This window comes from Bombina bombina, chromosome 4 (assembly GCF_027579735.1).
Source record: "Bombina bombina isolate aBomBom1 chromosome 4, aBomBom1.pri, whole genome shotgun sequence".
In the NCBI taxonomy this organism is placed as follows: domain Eukaryota; kingdom Metazoa; phylum Chordata; class Amphibia; order Anura; family Bombinatoridae; genus Bombina; species Bombina bombina.
This window is the reverse complement of record NC_069502.1, coordinates 165,372,191-165,393,658: the sequence shown is the minus strand read 5'-3', so window position 1 is coordinate 165,393,658 and position 21,468 is coordinate 165,372,191. Positions and strand designations below refer to the sequence as shown.

The 21,468-nt window shown below is 38.7% G+C and overlaps 1 protein-coding gene across 3 annotated transcripts in view; it reads right to left on the bottom strand.

Moving 5' to 3' along the window:
- The window catches only part of ROCK2 (Rho associated coiled-coil containing protein kinase 2), a 653,542-nt gene that overhangs the window by 15,826 nt on the left and 616,248 nt on the right, over positions 1-21,468 (bottom strand). For all 3 annotated transcript variants that reach the window (XM_053709676.1, XM_053709677.1, XM_053709678.1), the window contains 2 exons: positions 9,072-9,330; positions 7,595-7,808 (listed from right to left, as the gene is read on the bottom strand). In XM_053709676.1, coding sequence (XP_053565651.1) covers positions 7,595-7,808; positions 9,072-9,330 — 473 coding nt within the window. The remainder of the gene's footprint in view (positions 1-7,594; positions 7,809-9,071; positions 9,331-21,468) is intronic.

Genomic DNA, 21,468 nt, shown 5'->3' with positions numbered 1-21,468 from the left:
TGCAAACTCCACAACTAGGCTACGGAAACTGTCTCAAGAAGCTGAGATCAACATCATTTCATTCTTAAAGGGCCATAATACCCAAATGTTTAAACACTTGAAAGTGATGCAGTACAGCTGTAAAAAGCTGACTAGAAAATATCACCTGAACATCTCTATGTAAAAAAGAAAGATATTTTACCTCAAATGTTCCTCAGTAGCCACATCCCATTGTAAAGGACTTCTAAGCAGCAAATTAGTATGTCTGTCCCGGGATAGCGGAAGGAGCGAGCTTACGTGCACTCTCATCTTATTTCCCTATTCAGCTTAAGGAAGTTTACAATGAAATCCCATGAGAGTTAAGTGAAATCTAATGAGATCACAGTAAAAGACTTCATGACCTCAGCACTGTTGATGCTGATTGGCTGCTGTTCATTTCTTCATTTTTTATTTTTTTTTACCTGCAGCTGGGATCAGTTGAGTATAACTTTTTACACAGAACTTACGCTGCTGAGCTGAGGAGATTGTGAGGTAAAATATCTTTCTTTCATGTAATTAGCAAGAGTCCATGAGCTAGTGACGTATGGGATATACATTCCTACTAGGAGGGGCAAAGTTTCCCAAACCTCAAAATGCCTATAAATACACCCCTCACCACACCCACAATTCAGTTTTACAAACTTTGCCTCCGATGGAGGTGGTGAAGTAAGTTTGTGCTAGATTCTACGTTGATATGCGCTCCGCAGCAAGTTGGGGCCCGGTTTTCCTCTCAGCGTGCAGTGAATGTCAGAGGGATGTGAGGAGTATTGCCTATTTGAATGCAGTGATCTCCTTCTAAGGGGTCTATTTCATAGGTTCTCTGTTATCGGTCGTAGAGATTAATCTCTTACCTCCCTTTTCAGATCGACGATATACTCTTATATATACCATTACCTCTACTGATTCTCGTTTCAGTACTGGTTTGGCTATCTACTATATGTAGATGAGTGTCCTGGGGTAAGTAAGTCTTATTTTTTGTGACACTCCTAGCTATGGTTGGGCACTTTGTTTATAAAGTTCTAAATATATGTATTCAAACATTTATTTGCCTTGACTCAGAATGTTCAACTTTCCTTATTTTTCAGACAGTCAGTTTCATTTAACATTTTTTCTTACCTTAAAATTTGACTTTTTCCCTGTGGGCTGTTAGGCTCGCGGGGGCTGAAAATGCTTCATTTTATTGCGTCATTCTTGGCGCTGACTTTTTTGGCGCAAAAATTCTATTTCCGTTTCCGGCGTCATACGTGTCGCCGGAAGTTGCGTCACTTTTTGACGTTATTTTGCGCCAAAAATGTCGGCGTTCCGGATGTGGCGTCATTTTTGGCGCCAAAAAGCATTTAGGCGCCAAATAATGTGGGCGTCTTATTTGGCGCGAAAAAATATGGGCGTCACTCTTGTCTCCACATTATTTAAGTCTCATTTTTTATTGCTTCTGGTTGCTAGAAGCTTGTTCTTTGGCATTTTTTCCCATTCCTGAAACTGTCATTTAAGGAATTTGATCAATTTTGCTTTATATATATGTTGTTTTTTCTCTTACATATTGCAAGATGTCTCACGTTGCATCTGAGTCAGAAGATACTACAGGAAAATCGCTGTCAAGTGCTGAATCTACCAAAGCTAAGTGTATCTGCTGTAAACTTTTGGTAGCTATTCCTCCAGCTGTTGTTTGTATTGATTGTCATGACAAACTTGTTAATGCAGATAATATTTCCTTTAGTAAAGTACCATTGCCTGTTGCAGTTCCTTCAACATCTAAGGTGCAGAATGTTCCTGATAATATAAGAGATTTTGTTTCTGAATCCATAAAGAAGGCTATGTCTGTTATTTCTCCTTCTAGTAAACATAAAAAATCTTTTAAAACTTCTCTCCCTACAGATGAATTTTTAACTGAACATCATCATTCTGATTCTGATGATTCCTCTGGTTCAGAGGATTCTCTCTCAGAGGTTGATGCTGATAAATCTTCATATTTATTTAAAATGGAATTTATTCGTTCTTTACTTAAAGAAGTCCTAATTGCTTTAGAAATAGAGGATTCTGGTCCTCTTGATACTAAATCTAAACGTTTAAATAAGGTTTTTAAAACTCCTGTAGTTATTCCAGAAGTTTTTCCTGTCCCTGATGCTATTTCTGCAGTAATTTCCAAAGAATGGGATAATTTGGGTAATTCATTTACTCCTTCTAAACGTTTTAAGCAATTATATCCTGTGCCGCCTGACAGATTAGAATTTTGGGACAAGATCCCTAAAGTTGATGGGGCTATTTCTACCCTTGCTAAACGTACTACTATTCCTACGTCAGATGGTACTTCGTTTAAGGATCCTCTAGATAGGAAAATGGAGTCCTTTCTAAGAAAAGCTTATCTGTGTTCAGGTAATCTTCTTAGACCTGCTATATCTTTGGCTGATGTTGCTGCAGCTTCAACTTTTTGGTTGGAAACTTTAGCGCAACAAGTAACACATCGTGATTCTCATGATATTATTATTCTTCTTCAACATGCTAATAATTTTATCTGTGATGCCATTTTTGATATTATCAGAGTTGATGTCAGGTTTATGTCTCTAGCTATTTTAGCTAGAAGAGCTTTATGGCTTAAAACTTGGAATGCTGATATGGCTTCTAAATCAACTTTACTTTCCATTTCTTTCCAGGGTAACAAATTATTTGGTTCTCAGTTGGATTCCATTATTTCAACTGTTACTGGTGGGAAAGGAACTTTTTTACCACAGGATAAAAAATCTAAAGGTAAAAACGGGGCTAATAATCGTTTTCGTTCCTTTCGTTTCAACAAAGAACAAAAGCCTGATCCTTCATCCTCAGGAGCAGTTTCAGTTTGGAGACCATCTCCAGTCTGGAATAAATCCAAGCCAGCTAGAAAGGCAAAGCCTGCTTCTAAGTCCACATGAAGGTGCGGCCCTCATTCCAGCTCAGCTGGTAGGGGGCAGGTTACGTTTTTTCAAAGAAATTTGGGTCAATTCTGTTCACAATCTTTGGATTCAGAGCATTGTTTCAGAAGGGTACAGAATTTGTTTCAAGTTGAGACCTCCTGCAAAGAGATTTTTTCTTTCCCGTGTCCCAGTAAATCCAGTAAAAGCTCAAGCATTTCTGAAATGTGTTTCAGATCTAGAGTTGACTGGAGTAATTATGCCAGTTCCAGTTTCGGAACAGGGGATGGGGTTTTATTCAAATCTCTTCATTGTACCAAAGAAGGAGAATTCCTTCAGACCAGTTCTGGATCTAAAAATATTGAATCGTTATGTAAGGATACCAACATTCAAGATGGTAACTGTAAGGACTATCTTACCTTTTGTTCAGCAAGGGAATTATATGTCCACAATAGATTTACAGGATGCATATCTGCATATTCCGATTCATCCAGATCACTATCAGTTTCTGAGATTCTCTTTCCTAGACAAGCATTACCAGTTTGTGGCTCTGCCGTTTGGCCTAGCTACAGCTCCAAGAATTTTTACAAAGGTTCTCGGTGCCCTGCTGTCTGTAATCAGAGAACAGGGTATTGTGGTATTTCCTTATTTGGACGATATCTTGGTACTTGCTCAGTCTTTACATTTAGCAGAATCTCATACGAATCGACTTGTGTTGTTTCTTCAAGATCATGGTTGGAGGATCAATTTACCAAAAAGTTCTTTGATTCCTCAGACAAAGGTAACCTTTCTGGGTTTCCAGATGGATTCAGTGTCCATGACTCTGTCTTTAACAGACAAGAGACGTTTAAAATTGATTACAGCTTGTCGAAACCTTCAGTCACAATCATTCCCTTCGGTAGCCTTATGCATGGAAATTCTAGGTCTTATGACTGCTGCATCAGACGTGATCCCCTTTGCTCGTTTTCACATGCGACCTCTTCAGCTCTGTATGCTGAAGCAATGGTGCAAGGATTACACGAAGATATCTCAATTAATATCTTTAAAACCGATTGTTCGACACTCTCTAACATGGTGGACAGATCACCATCGTTTAATTCAGGGGGCTTCTTTTGTGCTTCCGACCTGGACTGTAATTTCAACAGATGCAAGTCTCACAGGTTGGGGAGCTGTGTGGGGATCTCTGACGGCACAAGGAGTTTGGGAATCTCAGGAGGTGAGATTACCGATCAATATTTTGGAACTCCGTGCAATTTTCAGAGCTCTTCAGTTTTGGCCTCTTCTGAAGAGAGAATCGTTCATTTGTTTTCAGACAGACAATGTCACAACTGTGGCATACATCAATCATCAAGGAGGGACTCACAGTCCTCTGGCTATGAAAGAAGTATCTCGAATTTTGGTTTGGGCGGAATCCAGCTCCTGTCTAATCTCTGCGGTTCATATTCCAGGTGTAGACAATTGGGAAGCGGATTATCTCAGTCGCCAAACGTTGCATCCGGGCGAATGGTCTCTTCACCCAGAGGTATTTCTTCAGATTGTTCAAATGTGGGAACTTCCAGAAATAGATCTGATGGCGTCCCATCTAAACAAGAAACTTCCCAGGTATCTGTCCAGATCCCGGGATCCTCAGGCGGAGGCAGTGGATGCATTATCACTTCCCTGGAAGTATCATCCTGCCTATATCTTTCCGCCTCTAGTTCTTCTTCCAAGAGTAATCTCCAAGATTCTGAAGGAATGCTCGTTTGTTCTCCTGGTAGCTCCGGCATGGCCTCACAGGTTTTGGTATGCGGATCTTGTCCGGATGGCCTCTTGCCAACCGTGGACTCTTCCGTTAAGACCAGACCTTCTATCACAAGGTCCTTTTTTCCATCAGGATCTGAAATCCTTAAATTTAAAGGTATGGAGATTGAACGCTTGATTCTTGGTCAAAGAGGTTTCTCTGACTCTGTGATTAATACTATGTTACAGGCTCGTAAATCTGTATCTCGAGAGATATATTATAGAGTCTGGAAGACTTATATTTCTTGGTGTCTTTCTCATCATTTTTCCTGGCATTCTTTTAGAATACCGAGAATTTTACAGTTCCTTCAGGATGGTTTAGATAAGGGTTTGTCCGCAAGTTCTTTGAAAGGACAAATCTCTGCTCTTTCTGTTCTTTTTCACAGAAAGATTGCTATTCTTCCTGATATTCATTGTTTTGTACAAGCTTTGGTTCGTATAAAACCTGTCATTAAGTCAATTTCTCCTCCTTGGAGTTTGAATTTGGTTCTGGGAGCTCTTCAAGCTCCTCCGTTTGAACCTATGCATTCATTGGACATTAAATTACTTTCTTGGAAAGTTTTGTTCCTTTTGGCCATCTCTTCTGCCAGTAGAGTTTCTGAATTATCTGCTCTTTCTTGTGAGTCTCCTTTTCTGATTTTTCATCAGGATAAGGCGGTGTTGCAAACTTCTTTTGAATTTTTACCTAAAGTTGTGAATACCAACAACATTAGTAGAGAAATTGTGGTTCCTTCATTATGTCCTAATCCTAAGAATTCTAAGGAGAAATCGTTGCATTCTTTAGATGTTGTTAGAGCTTTGAAATATTATGTTGAAGCTACGAAATCTTTTCGTAAGACTTCTAGTCTATTTGTTATCTTTTCCGGTTCTAGAAAAGGCCAGAAAGCTTCTGCCATTTCTTTGGCATCTTGGTTGAAATCTTTAATTCATCTTGCCTATGTTGAGTCGGGTAAGACTCCGCCTCAGAGTATTACAGCTCATTCTACTAGGTCAGTTTCTACTTCCTGGGCGTTTAGGAATGAAGCTTCGGTTGACCAGATCTGCAAAGCAGCTACTTGGTCCTCTTTGCATACTTTTACTAAATTCTACCATTTTGATGTATTTTCTTCTTCTGAAGCAGTCTTTGGTAGAAAAGTACTTCAGGCAGCGGTTTCAGTTTGAATCTTCTGCTTATGTTTTTCGTTAAACTTTATTTTGGGTGTGGATTTTTCAGCAGGAATTGGCTGTCTTTATTTTATCCCTCCCTCTCTAGTGACTCTTGTGTGGAAAGATCCACTTCTTGGGTAGTCATTATCCCATACGTCACTAGCTCATGGACTCTTGCTAATTACATGAAAGAAAACTCTTGCTAATATGAAAGAAATGAATTTATCAGGTAAGTTCTTACATAAATTATGTTTCCTATTTTTACATAGAGATGCTCAGGTGATATTTTCCTGTCAGCTTTTTACAGTTATACTGCATCAGTTTCAAGTGATTTAGCATACGAGTATTATGTCCCTTTAAGTGAGATTTATAAAATGTTGGAAGGTGTTATAAAAGGGTGTAGTGAACTCCACACTTCAGTTTTGCATGTGCGCAAAACAATTCTTCTTAAAGGGATACTAATCCCACAAAGGGTGTAGTGAACTCCACACTTCAGTTTTGCATGTGCGCAAAACAATTCTTCTTAAAGGGACACTAATCCCACATTTTTTCTTTCATGATTCAGATAGAGCATGCCATTTTAAGCAACTTTCTAATTTACTCCTATTATCAATTTTTCTTCTTTCTCTTGCTATCTTTATTTAAAAAGCAGGAATGTAAAGCTTAGAAGTTGGCCCATTTTAGGTTCAGCACCATGGATAGCGCTTACTTATTGGTGGCTGACATTTAGCCACCAATAAGCAAGCATAACCCAGATTGTCAATCAAAAATGGGCCAGCTCCTATGCATTACAATCCTGCTTTTTAAATAAAGATAGCAAGAGAATGAAGAAAAATTGACAATAGGAGTAAATTAGAAAGTTGCTTAAAATTGCTGCTCTATCTGTTTAGTGTCCCTTTAAATGTGCCCTAAAAGGACAAAAAGTAAAAATTACAATACATACAATTTTAAACAACTTTCAAGTTTATTTCTAATATCAAATTTGCTTTGTACTCTTGGTATCTTTTGTTAAAGATATGGACTAGGGAGGGCAATGAACTACTGGGAGCTAGATGAACACATCTGTAGGGCTAATGAAAAAAGGCATATATGTGCAGCTGCCAAAGAAAAGATAGATCCCTGTAGTGCATTGCCGCTCCTGATCCTACCTAGGTATACTCTTCAACAAAGGATACCAAGAAGTCAAGAATATTTGATAATTAATCTAAGTACATTTCAAAATTGTTTAAAATTGCATTTTCTATCTGAATTGTGAAAGTTTAATTTTGACGTTACTGTTAAGCCCTTCAGAATTTCTTTGTGCCCTTCATAGCAGGATTTGATAATACTCTATTATTCATCAAGAGCTTTGGGGTGTGAGCAAAACCTTTCCTACACTTTTTCGGTATCACAAACTGTCTTGTTTTTCTTCTCTGGTTTAGTAAAGATCTTTTTCACAGTATCTTCTTATGCAGTCATTGTCACACTGTGAATTCAAATTGCCCATAATGAAAAGAACTCCTCTGTTGCACGTTAATTCTGTAACCTCTTTAGGAACTTTACAATTATAAAGTGAAAGGGGTGGCATTCTGGGAAATTAAATTCAAGCTGACATTGCTTACAAACATAATATACTGAGTAGTTAAAGAAAGATATTAGTACCTGGACCTGTTAAATCGTAGATAAAATAAAGTCTGTAGATATACTGTGCTAAAGTATTTTGAGGACTCTATAGATGTTAGTAATAAATTCAGTCAGTGTTGTGTAAATTGCAGAAGGGGAATTACCTGGGTTTACTTGGAGGAAGCGGTCGGCTTGGCCGCCTCATAGACTGGTTTGGCTGTACCTTCATGGAAGTTCTTGGAGAGGACCGAGCAAAAGGATCAGGAGGTGGAGGTTTCTTGGGAATCTTTTTAACCAATCGACTCACCCACTTCTGCTGCTCCTCTGTGGAAGTTGCTAGTAAAAGTAGATTCTTTGCCGTTGAAATGTCATAGTTTACTAAGAAAAGAAAACAAACACAAATAATTCATATTCTATGGACAAAAGTCTCTTCAAGAAATCCAATAGATAACACTTATCATGGATATAAAACATCTACATCAGGTTATAGTCAGCATATGCATAGTTTAATGTACAAATAATAACCCAAAATAAAAAATACATAAAACAGAAGCAAAATAATGACACGTCCCACAGGCACATCCTCCATATTCCCTTTATATGCACTGTACATTATGAAACTTTTACTTTTTAAAAAATAAATACGAATAAATAAAATTTGTTTAAGATCCAGAATGAGCATTAAAGTCCAAAAAAAACTTTCATGTTTCAAATAGGGCATGTAATTTTAAAAAAACTTTCCAATTTACTTTTATCACCAATTTTGCTTTGTTCTCTTGGTATTCTTAGTTGAAAGCTAAACCTAGGAGGTTCATATGCTAATTTCTTAAACCTTGAAGGCCGCCTCTAATCTAAATGCATTTTGATAGGTTTTCACCACTAGAGGGCATTAGTTCACGTGTTTCATATAGATAACATTGAGCTCATGCACTTGAATGAGACAGCTCTGATTGGCTAAAATGCAAGTCTGTCAAAAGAACTGAAATAAGGGGGCAGTCTGCTGAGGCTTAGATACAAGGTAATTATAGAGGTAAAACGTGTATAATTATAACTGTGTTGGTTATGCAAAACTGGGGAATGGGTAATTAAGGGATTATCTATCTTTTAAAACAACAAAAATTCTGGTGTTGACTGTCCCTTTAATAGTTCTGTTTGATTAATTGTGGCCTTGGGGATGCACGTGTGACTTGCGAAGTGTATGTGTCACATATATATATGTTGGAATGGAAATTAGGAGGGGTCATTTGCTGTGGTTTAACAAAGGCCCAGAGAGATAGCTCTTTCTAAGAAGATCAACCTGATTAGTCTTCTGTTCTTTACAATTTCATCTACAAAAAACAAGCATGTGTATCCTAAAATGATGTGTACGTTTATTCATATACACATTATAACCCGTATGACTCCTACACCTTTAAAGAAAGCAGCTTTTGCGATACACACTATGGCAGGAACTTTGCTTCCAGTGAGACAAATCTCTCATTCCTTAAGAATTCTATGAAGTAGCTTTCAATTAAGAGAAATGACACAAACATTAGGACAGCAGTTGTGTAAAATAATAGAACAGGAAAGACGACACTTATGCAGGTCAAATCACTTGCCATGAAACGGTTACCCAATGGAATGGCGTTGCAGCACACATACCTTTGCAAGGTGCTATAACTTCTTCCTTCTTATCCATGTGATCCTTGTGACACTTGATATGGCAACGGCGGCACTCTAGTGCAGGAGGTGGCTTGAACATGTGCCATAACGGCTTCATACAAGCATCACAGCTGGTGGGAAAATGGTACAAGGTGGGAATAAACTCATGCCCTTTGTGACAAATGTAATTTGATTTCTCCATTGGATCCACTGGAAATTCTTGTTCCTTTTTGCTTTCTCCTTCATTGGCATATAAAATCTAAAAGAGAATTAGATTATTTCTTGAGATTAGCCTGGCACATGTTTGGCATGCAGATGCCAATAAAAGCAGTATATTTCCAGACTGTTCAAACAAGTTATGGTCCTGATTGGTCCCAGTTTTAAATGGACAGTAAATACCTTGAGATTGTAACATAAAATGCTTTATTATGCATAGTACACCAGCTTATATATATATAATTTCCCTACCTTTCCTGTAATTTAAGTGTAACATTTGAAACCTTTCCAGTTCTAAGAATTAAAGTGTAAATATCAGCCTCATAATGCTCCCAGTGACGGGCTGTGACAGAGAGCTCTCTGCTCAGACAAGATGATATAAAATTATCTTCCAGCACTGCAAGATCCCTAGTAAAAAAGCTGATTTTGCCAAGGGGCGTTCCTTGCATTTCTGCATGTGAAGAAGAGACAAGCCTAGTGCAATATAGCAATGCATGATATGACAGTTGTGCCGCATTCACACTTTACACTTCAGATTAGTTTTATTACATTTAAACTTTGCAATTTCTATTTTATATTTTTGTATATGGCAGAGTATTTAGCATTGCGATTTTACAAATTCTGATTATGCTTTTACTGTTTCTGTGTATCTAACATATTAGGATCATACTTTGTACACGTGTATGTATATATATATATATATATATATATATATATATATATATACACACAGGCTGGTGAGGTAGCTCAGTTGGTAAAATGCCCTGACTACAAAAGCCTGTTCAAAGATCCAAAGGTCACAGGCCGACTCAGCCCTTTATCCTTCCGAGGTCGATAAAATGAGTACCATTAAATTGGGTAATAACAACTATTACTATTCAGCTGCCGATTTAGTTAATTCCGAGAGCGAGCGCTGAAAAAGCGCTTCGAGTACCACTGGGAGAAAGGCGCTATATATATATATATATATATATATATATATATATATATAGATGTAATATAATTTGTAAAAGGTACACACACACATTTCCTATTTTTAAAATAAAACTGACAGATAGTTTAGTATATATTACTTGTCTATCAGCCAGTCTGTCAAACAAATGTATTGTGAATTTTGAGCAAACATTACCTGCATAAAGCTGGCAAGATAAATCATTGAGACCAGCTTGTTTAAAATGCTTACAGCATTTCACAAGAATTGTGAGAAAGCTTCAGACATACCTTGGGAACTCTGCTGTTAATCCTTAGGCACTCCCCTGTGTCCCTCCCACTTTCTGAAGCTGTCAGTTTTTCATTTTTATTATACAATAGAGCAAATACGTGCAATTTGTAAAAGATAGACAGACATATACAAAGTATGCTCCTAACACAAGAACTTTCAAAACAATCAGAATTCGTAAATGCACTGCTGGATCTAAATCTATTAAAAATATATAAAAAGAAAGTGCAAAGCTTAAATGTAATACAAGTAAAAAAACATTCATCCAAACTGCTTGTGACCAGAAAAGGTTTGGATTTTGGAATATCTTTAAAATGAGACAGTTAGGAGAGGGTGTGGAACCAAGTGTAAACACCAATATCTTATGTCAGCTTATAGATGTAAGCTAAAGGAAGTTTTATATAAAATGTTAATACTTTTGTATGCATAGTACCCTCAGAAATTTAGTACAGTACTGTAATCAGAAAGATAATATTTGTTGTTTAAAATAAATATAGACCATACAGGCAGGGTAAATACTAATTATTGATAATTTTGTTTTCTATCAACTAAAAAGTTTGAATTTTTGAATTCCGGATTTAGGTATTTGCACCTTTAATACTGAAAGTACCCAATCTGAAGTGTAAAGTAATAAAAAAATACAAAGTGTAAATGTAACACAAACCTCTCATACCATGCAATGCTATATTTCACCGGGCTTCTCTCTCCTTCACAAACGGAAATGCAGAGAACACCCTTTAGACAAGTATAGCAACATTTGCCTGTCTAGAATCTTGTGAGAGATCTTGCAATTCTAAAAGCTTCCGCTCATTTTCTTTTACCGAATTTGAGTGAATTCAGCCCCTGTTAAGCCTGCAATACAATTTCTCTCCAACAGGAGAAACTTATGATTAGGCCCTAAGTCAGAGCTTTCCAAACTTTTCATGTTGGTGACACACTTTTTAGACCTACATCATTTTGCGGCACAGTAATTCAGTTGTACTAGCAAACAGGAGGTTAAACTAACAGTTTTAAGAGATACGGACACATACATAAATTATATAATAACGAAGTGTATTTACAAGTAACAGTATGTACAGTATGTGCAAGAATTAAAAAAAAGTTTAATAACACCAATAGCTACTTACTATTTTAATGGGATGTATGAGGTTGATGGGATGAACACATTTTCCGAATATTTAGTGGAATATTAGCTAAAGACACTCACATTTCATCATCAAGCATTTTTAAGCTTCCGCTTCCTATCCAGATATCAAGAGCAGGAGCAGCAATGCACTACTGGGAGCTAGCTGCAAAAAACCCCCCACTGACTTCTGCTCAGCGTTTAAGCTGCCGCCCTCTCTGCGAGTCCGACTGACTACTGCCTGTGCTGCAAACACACTGCTATCCCACTCCCTGACTACACGTGCAATCACAAGCCAATTATGGAGACTACACATGCAATCAGGAGCCAATGTGCCACCAAAGCCGCCAATGGGAATAGTTTCAGTTCCCACTGAGCTGCGCCAATAGGTTAAGATGATCTGTGACTGCCTAGGTATCAATCACGTGTCAACCATGTGATATGCGTAGCAGGCAGGCGGAAATTCAGAAACCAAAAAAAAAAAAAATTAAATTTTAAAAAATTTATGCTGAAGCAGGGACACACCTACACACTGCTGCCGACACACTAGTGTGTCCCGACACACAGTTTGGAAAGCACTGCCCTAAGTACTGGCCTTTGAGTAAACAGTAGTAAAGAACATAAGGAAGACTTTGTGTAAATAATTAGTCAGCTAAGATGAGGTGTTCTCTCCCTACAAGATCAGCCCACTGTATTGGGTTGTGGTTTCAAATAGCAGAAACAACTATTTCATATACAAAAATATACCTAAACTTTCCCATAAATTTTAAACTCTTCAGCTTGTATAACAAGTAATTGGAAACAACATTGAGAAACCGATTTTACAGTACATGGTCAATTAAAAAGGATGTTAAACAGTCTTTCATTGTTGTAATTAAAAAAAAAAAACAACACTCAGAAGTTGCTTATACTTACTAGAAATCATTGCAATATGTATTATTCATCTAATTAAATTGATTTTGCCTTTTAATTTATTTTTCCCTACATTTGTGCAGTGTCCTTTAATTCCTGTCACAGTCTTACAAGGAGGAGGGGCCTCTGTAGGAAGGTTTATCTTAGCCTGTCATAAAACATCTAGGCTACGAATAGACTAGATAACAGGGAGTCAGATTTACTCATGCCCAGAACGGACAGAAGAAAACCTTAGGTTTTGAAAAACAAACCGTAGGTTTTGAAAAACCTCTGCTCTAAAAACACTGGGGGCGGGGCTACACTAATAATTTCCAAGTGCTAATTGTGCAGGAAAACAAGTTATTTTATTTTTATATTTACTTTGATTTAACATATTTGTTTTTAACAAACGAGCACTGTAATATCCCTTTAATTGCACAGCTGCAGAAAAATATTCTAATTACAAGGTGTTTATTGTCCCTTTAAAACTATTCAAAGAATTCAACTTCTAAACTAAACAGGTTACGCAAAAATTGGTTCTATTTTTCAGCTCTAAAATGTAAACAAGCTTATACTTTTTGGCAGTTGCTATTTTTCATCTGGCATCTATGTATTCTGCAATAAAATGTTTTGTTATCAGAGTGTGCTTAGATTTAGGTTGTTATTATTAAATGACAACAACTTTAAAGTAACAGATGAAAAAGAAAACTTGACAGATAACATAATATTTCAAGGCACAAACATAAACAAGCAGCCATTTTTGGCTTTAAAATATGCTCATCTGCCTTACAAGTGACAGAAGCTGACTAACTGCTGGCAGTTGTTAAAGCCTGCGACTTAGGTAAAGAAACGCTGACAGTTTTTACAGAGATTTCACAATTAGTGCTCTGCGATGATAGCTCAAACAGACACCACTGACAACCCTATCTCACAGGAGTGATCTATGGCCTTGTGAGATCAAAGCATTGCCAAAAGTTACAAAAAACATTACTGGTACAGCCTAAGCAAAAATGTGCTGTACAGAAGAACAAAGAAGCTTATTTATTATTTTAGTTTTAAATATTAATGCTGAATAGCTGCTTAGAACAATGGTTTAAAATTGTTCTTACTAACACAACTTCCTTTTGTGCTAAAAATGCACTCTCTTTAGATTCTCAGAAAATCTGCTATAACCAGCGCTCTCCACTAAAGTTAGAGCTTTTGTTAAAGTAAGAAAGATATCACCAATTTCTATGACAAACTTATTAAGCCACTTTCAAGTTAGAGCAATTACATATGCATTAAGGTGCCAACTCTGTATAATATGAGAGGGCAAAGTATCATAGCACCTACATTAGCATATTGAGCAATAACCTTTTCCAGCTGCTTGTAACAAGCATCGTAGATCAGGTTCTTAACAATACAGCTTTTCTTTGTATTCAAAATTCACAATATTCATATTTTCTACAATGACTTGACTTCCTCATCAAAATAAGATCACTATTTATTCCACAACTTAGCCACAGATCCACAAACTAATTCAATTCCGCAGAAAGATTTTATCTAACATGAAAGCGGTTTGATTAAAAAGCTTTGATAGGCGACAGCATAATTTATCATTTTAAAATACAGGTAGAAACCCCTTTTCTCCAACATAGGTGTGTCCGGTCCACGGCGTCATCCTTACTTGTGGGATATTCTCTTCCCCAACAGGAAATGGCAAAGAGCCCAGCAAAGCTGGTCACATGATCCCTCCTAGGCTCCGCCTTCCCCAGTCATTCTCTTTGCCGTTGTACAGGCAACATCTCCACGGAGATGGCTTAGAGTTTTTTGGTGTTTAAATGTAGTTTTTATTCTTCAATCAAGAGTTTGTTATTTTAAAATAGTGCTGGTATGTACTATTTACTCTGAAACAGGAAAGAGATGAAGATTTCTGTTTGTAAGAGGAAAATGATTTTAGCAACCGTTACTAAAATCGATGGCTGTTTCCACACAGGACTGTTGAGAGGAATTAACTTCAGTTGGGGGAAACAGTGAGCAGACTTTTGCTGCTTGAGGTATGACACATTTCTAACAAGACTCGGTAATGCTGGAAGCTGTCATTTTCCCTATGGGAACCGGTAAGCCATTTTCTTAGTTTGAGTAAAAGAATAAAGGGCTTCATTAGGGCTTAAAAAACTGGTAGACATTTTTTTGGGCTAAAACGATTACTTTACTAAGTATATTTGGCAGATTATTACTTTTAATAGTTGTTAAATCTTGGGGATTGTTTTAATAAAAACGGCAGGCACTGTATTGGACACCTTTTTCACTGGGGGCCTTTTCTAGTCATAGACAGAGCCTCATTTTCGCGCCTCTAATGCGCAGTTGTTTTTGGAAAGCATGGCATGCAGATGCATGTGTGAGGAGCTAAGAACCACTGAAAAAGCTTATAGAAGGCATCATTTGGTATCGTATTCCCCTCTGGGCTTGGTTGGGTCTCAGCAAAGCAGATACCTGGGACTGTATAGGGGTTAAATGTAAAAACGGCAATACTTTTAAGGCTTTAAGTTACTGTGGTGAAATTTTGGTGAAATTTGAACAATTCCTTCATACTTTTACACATATTCAGTAATAAAGTGTGTTCAGTTTGAAATTTAAAGGGACAGTAACGGTTTTATTGTAAAACGTTTTTTGTGCTTTGTTGACAAGTTTAAGCCTGTTTAACATGTCTGAACCATCAGATAACGATGTTCTATATGTATGAAAGCCAATGTGTCTCCCCATTTAAATATATGTGATATATTTGTGTCATAATGTCCAAACAAAAGTAGGGATAATAATGCCATAGATATGATATTGCCCAAGATGATTCCTCTAATGAGGGGAGTAAGCATGGTACTGCATCATCCCCTTCTGTGTCTACACCAGTTTTGCCCACACAAGAGGCCCCTAGTACATCTAGTGCGCCAATACTTATTACCATACAACAATTAATGGCTGTAATGGATAATTCTATTGCATGCATTTTTTCCAAAATGCCTACTTATCAGAGAAAGCGTGATTGCTCTGTTTTAAACACTGAAGAGCAAGAGGACGCTGATAATATCTGTTCTGACATACCCTCACACCTATCTGAAGGGGCCAGGAGGGAGGTTTTGTCTGAGGGAGAAATTTCAGATTCAGGGAAAATTTCTCAACAAGCAGAACCTGATATTGTAACTTTTAAATTTAAATTTCAACATCTCCACGCACTACTTAAGGAGGTATTATCTACTCTGGATGATTGTGACAATTTGGTCATTCCAGAGAAATTAGGTAAGATGGACAAGTTCCTAGAGGTTCCGGTGCCCCCCGATGTTTTTCCTATACCCAAGCGGGTGGCGGACATAGTAAATAAGGAGTGGGAAAGGCCCGGCATACCTTTTGTCCTCCCCCTATATTTAAGAAATTAGTTCCTATAGTCGACCCCAGAAAGGACTTATAGCATACAGTCCCCAAGGTCGAGGGGGCGGTTTCTACTCTAAACAAACGCACTTCTATTCCTATAGAAGATAGTTGTGCTTTCAAGATCCTATGGATTAAAGGTTAGAGGGTTTGCTTAAAAAGATGTTTGTTCAGCAAGGTTACCTTCTACAACCAATTTCATGCATTGTTCCTGTCACTACAGCTGCGTGTTTCTGGTTCGAAGAACTAGAAAAGTCGCTCAATAAAGAATCTTCGTACGAGGAGGTTTTGGACAGAGTTCAAGCTCTTAAATTGGCTAACTCTTTTTTATTTTAGATGCCGCTTTGCAATTAGCTAGATTAGCGGCGAATAATTCAGGGTTTGCTATCGTGGCGCGCAGAGCGCTTTTGCTTAACATCCCTTTCAAGGGTAAAACACTGTTTGGCCCTGACTTGAAAGAGATTATTTCAGACATCACTGGGGGAAAGGGCCACGCCCTTCCTCTGGATAGGTCTTTTAAGGCTAAAAAGAAGCCAAATTTTCGTCCCTTTCGCAGAAACGGACCAGCCTCAAATTCTACACCCTCTAAGCAAGAGGGTAATACTTCTCAAACCAAGCCAGCCTGGAGGCCGATGCAAGGCTGGAACAAGGGTAAGCAGGCCAAGTCACCTGCCACTGCTACCAAAACAGCATGAAGTGTTGGCCCCCGATCTGGGAAGGATCTGGTGGGGGGCAGACTTTCTCTCTTTGCTCAGGCTGGGGCAAGAGATGTTCAGGATCCTTGGGCGCTAGAAATAGTTTCTCAAGGTTATCTCCTGGAATTCAGGGAACTACCCCCAAGGGGAAGGTTCCACGGGTCTCAATTATCTTCGAACAGGCATTCTTACACTGTGTAGAAGACCTGTTAAGCATGGGAGTGATTCATCCTGTTCCATTAGGAGAACAAGGGATGGGTTTTTACTCCAACCTGTTCATAATTCCCAAAAAAGAGGGAACATTCAGACCTATTTTAGATCTCAAGATTCTAAACAAGTTTCTAAGGGTTTCATCATTCAAAATGGAAACCATTCGAACGATCCTTCCTACCATCCAGGAAGGTCAATTCATGACCACGGTGGACTTAAAGGATGCGTACCTACGTATTCCTATCCACAAGGAACATTTTCGGTTCCTAAGGTTCGCCTTTCTGGACAAGCATTACCTGTGGCACTTCCATTCGGATTAGCCACTGCTCCAAGGATTTTCACAAGGGTACTAGGGTCCCTTCTAGCGGTGCTAAGACCAAGGGGCATTGCAGTAGTACCTTACTTGGACGACATCCTGATTCAAGTGTCGTCTCTGTCAAAAGCAAGGGCTCATACGGACATTGTCCTAGCCTTTCTCAGATCTCACAGGTGGAAAGTGAACATAGAAAAAAGTTCTCTGTCCCCGTCAACAAGAGTTCCCTTCTTGGGAACAATAATAGTTTCCTTAGAAATGAAGGTTTTTCTGACAGAGGCCAGAAAATCAAAACTTCTAAGCTCTTGTCAGGTACTTCATTCTGTTCTTCTTCCTTCCATAGCGCAGTCCATGGAAGTAATAGGTTTGATGGTTGCGGCAATGGACATAGTTCCTTTTGCACGAATTCATCTAAGACCATTGCACCTGTGCATGCTCAGACAGTGGAATGGGGATTATACAGACTTGTCTCCGACGATACAAGTAGATCAAATAACCAGAGATTCACTCCGTTGGTGGCTGACCCTGGACAACCTGTCACAGGGAATGAGCTTCCGCAGACCAGAATAGGTCATTGTCACGACCGACGCCAGTCTGGTGGGCTGGGGCGCGGTCTTGGAACCCCTGAAAACTCAGGGTCTATGGTTTCGGGAAGACTCTCTTCTCCCGATAAACATAATGGAACTGAGAGCGATATTCAATGCTCTCAAGGCTTGGCCTCGACTAGCAAAGGCCAAATTCATAAGGTTTCAATCAGACATCATGACGACTGTTACATATATCAACCATCAGGGGGTAACAAGGAGTTCCCTGGCGATGGAGGAGCATCCGGGGGAGTGGGAACTCCATCTGGAAATCTTTGCCCAAATAACTCAATTATGGGGCATTCCAGACATGGTTCTGATGGCCTCTCGTCAGAACTTCATGGTCCCTTGTTACGGGTCCAAATCCAGGGATCCCAAGGCGACTCTATTGGATACAATAGTAGCACCTTGGATCTTCAACCTAGCTTATGTATTCCCACCGTTTCCTCTCATTCCCAGGCTGGTAGCCAGGATCAATCTGGAGAGGGCTTCGGTGACCTTGATAGTTCCTGTGTGGCCACGCAGGACTTGGTATGCAGACCTGGTGAATGTGTCATCGGCTCCACCATGGAAGCTACCTTTGAGACAGGACCTTCTTATTCAGGGTCCATTCGAACATCCGAATCTGGTTTTCCTCCAACTGACTGCTTGGAGTTTGAACGCTTGATTTTATCAAAGCGTGGGTTTTCAGATTCTGTAATAGATACTCTTATTCAGGCTAGAAAGCCTGTAACTAGAAAAATTTACCATAATATATGGAAAAAATATATCTGTTGGTGTGAATCTAAAGGATTCCCATGGAACAAGATAAAAATTCCTAAGATTCTTTCCTTTCTACAAGAAGGTTTGGAGAAAGGATTTTCTGCGAGTTCTCTGAAGGGACAGATCTCTGCTTTATCTGTTTTACTTCACAAAAGGCTGGCAGCTGTGCCAGACGTTTAAGCGTTTGTTCAGGCTCTGGTTAGAATCAAGCCTGTTTACAGACCTTTGACTCTTCCCTGGAGTCTTAATCTAGTTCTTTCAGTTCTTCAAGGGGTTCCGTTTGAACCCTTACATTCCGTAGATATTAAGTTATTATCTTGGAAAGTTTTGTTTTAGGTTGCAATTTCTTCCGCTAGAAGAGTTTCTGAGTTATCTGCTCTGCAGTGTTCTCCGCCCTATCTGGTCCATGCAGATAAGGTGGTTTTTACGTACTGAGCCTGGTTTTCTTCCGAAGGTTGTTTCCAACAAAAATATTAACCAGGAGATAGTTGTACCTTCTTTGTGTCCGAATCCAGTTTCATAGAAGGAACGTTTGTTACACAATTTGGACGTTGTCCGTGCTCTAAAATTCTATTTAGATGCTACAAAGGATTTCAGACAAACATCTTCCTTGTTTGTTGTTTATTCTGGTAAAAGGAGAGGTCAAAAAGCAACTTCTACCTCTCTATCTTTTGGGCTTAAAAGCATCATCAGATTGGCTTATGAGACTGCCGGACGGCAGCCTCCTGAAAGAATCACAGCTCATTCCACTAGGGCCGTGGCTTCCACATGGGCCTTTAAGAACGAGGCTTCTGTTGATCAGATATGTAAGGCAGCGACTTGGTCTTCACTGCACACTTTTACCAAATTTTACAAATTTGATACTTTTGCTTCTTCTGAGGCTATTTTTGGGAGAAAGGTTTTGCAAACCGTGGTGCCTTCCATCTAGGTGACCTGATTTGCTCCCTCCCATCATCCGTGTCCTAAAGCTTTGGTATTGGTTCCCACAAGTAAGGATGACGCCGTGGACCAGACACACCTATGTTGGAGAAAACAGAATTTATGTTTACCTGATAAATTACTTTCTCCAACGGTGTGTCCGGTCCACGGCCCGCCCTGGTTTTTTAATCAGGTCTGATGATTTATTTTCTTTAACTACAGTCACCACGGTATCATATGATTTCTCCTATGCAAATATTCCTCCTTTACGTCGGTCGAATGACTGGGGAAGGCGGAGCCTAGGAGGGATCATGTGACCAGCTTTGCTGGGCTCTTTGCCATTTCCTGTTGGGGAAGAGAATATCCCACAAGTAAGGATGACGCCGTGGACCGGACACACCGTTGGAGAAAGTAATTTATCAGGTAAACATAAATTCTGTTTTTGCAAACTGCTTGGGACCAGAAAAAGTTTGCATTTCAGAATAGTTTGTATTTTGGAATATTTGTATCTGTAAAATGGTGCAGCCTGGAGAGGGGATGGGACCAATTGTAAACAACAATATCTTATGTCATTTAGGCAATATTTACATTTTATAATACAGCTTATACATGGTAATCTAATTTTAATAGTTAGTTTTAGGTAGTTTTAATACTTATGTATACAGAGAATATTGTAAGCAGAAAAAATATATACATTATTTGCATTTTAGAAATCAATGAAAAAAGAACATTTATGTTTACCTGATAAATTTATTTATTTCCGGATACGGTGCGTTCATGGTTTCATCAATTACTGTTGGGAATATCACTCCTGGCCAGCAGGAGGAGGCAAAGAGCACCACAGTTAAACTGTTAAGTATCAATTCCCTTCCCACAACCCCCAGTCATTCCACCGAAGGAAAATGGAGAAACAAAGTAATACAAGGTGTAAAGGTGCCTGAAGTTTAGTCAAAAACAACTGTCTTGAAATAAAGGGCGGGGCCGTGGACTCACCGTATCCGGAAATAAATTTATCAGGTAAGCATAAATTTTATTTTCTTTCCCAAGATACGGTGAGTCCACAGTTTCATCAATTACTGTTGGGAATCAATACCCAAGCTAGAGGACACAGATGAATAGGGAGGGACAAGACAGGCAGATTGAAACAAAAAGGCACCACCGCTTGAATAACCTTACCCCCAAAAGAAAAAATCCAAAGCCGAAGCAAAAATATCAAATTTATAAAATTTGGAAAAAGTATGTAAGGAAGACCAAGTTGCCGCCTTGCAAATCTGTACCACAGAAGCTTCATTCTGGAAAGCCCAAGAAAAAGAGACAGCCCTCGAGGAATTAGATATAACTCTCTCAGGAGACTGCAGCCCCGCAGTCTGGAAATCAAACCAATTTAACTTCTCAACCATAGAAAAGAGAAGTAGCAATAGCTTTCTGTTACAGAGAAAAACAAAACACAGATTGTGTACACACATTCCTCAAGAGGTAAGAATGAGGACACAGAGAGGGAAGAACAAATTCCCAAATAATATTTCCACTTAGGATAAATAACCGCCTTATCCGAAATAAGATAAAGCGAATCACACTGCAAAGCCTAGAGTACCCTAAACTCTCCGAGCAGAACATATAGCAAAAAAAAGAAAAGAAAACTTCCACGATAAAAATTTAAAATCTATGGAAACCTAAGGCTCAAACTGAGCTTGTTGCAAAAACCGTAACACCAAGGTTAAAACTCCAAGAGGAGCAACAGACTTAAACACAGTCCTGGTACTAACCTGAGTCTAACAAAAAGATTACACGTCTGACACATCCGCTATTTGAAGGAAGGATGACACCAGAACTATATATTGTCCAGGAAGGCACCCTTACAATTGCCCAAGACCAAAATAGTCTCAGAAACTTGAGAAGATCCCGGATAAAGGGAACAATAAGAAACATATCCTTCAGGTCTATGTTTGCCATAAACAGACTCCTTCTAATCAAAGGAGCATGGATACCACTTTGAAGGACTGTACTCTGAAAAACTAAAAAAGAAAAACCTGGATCCCGTTCCCTGACTGTAACTATCAC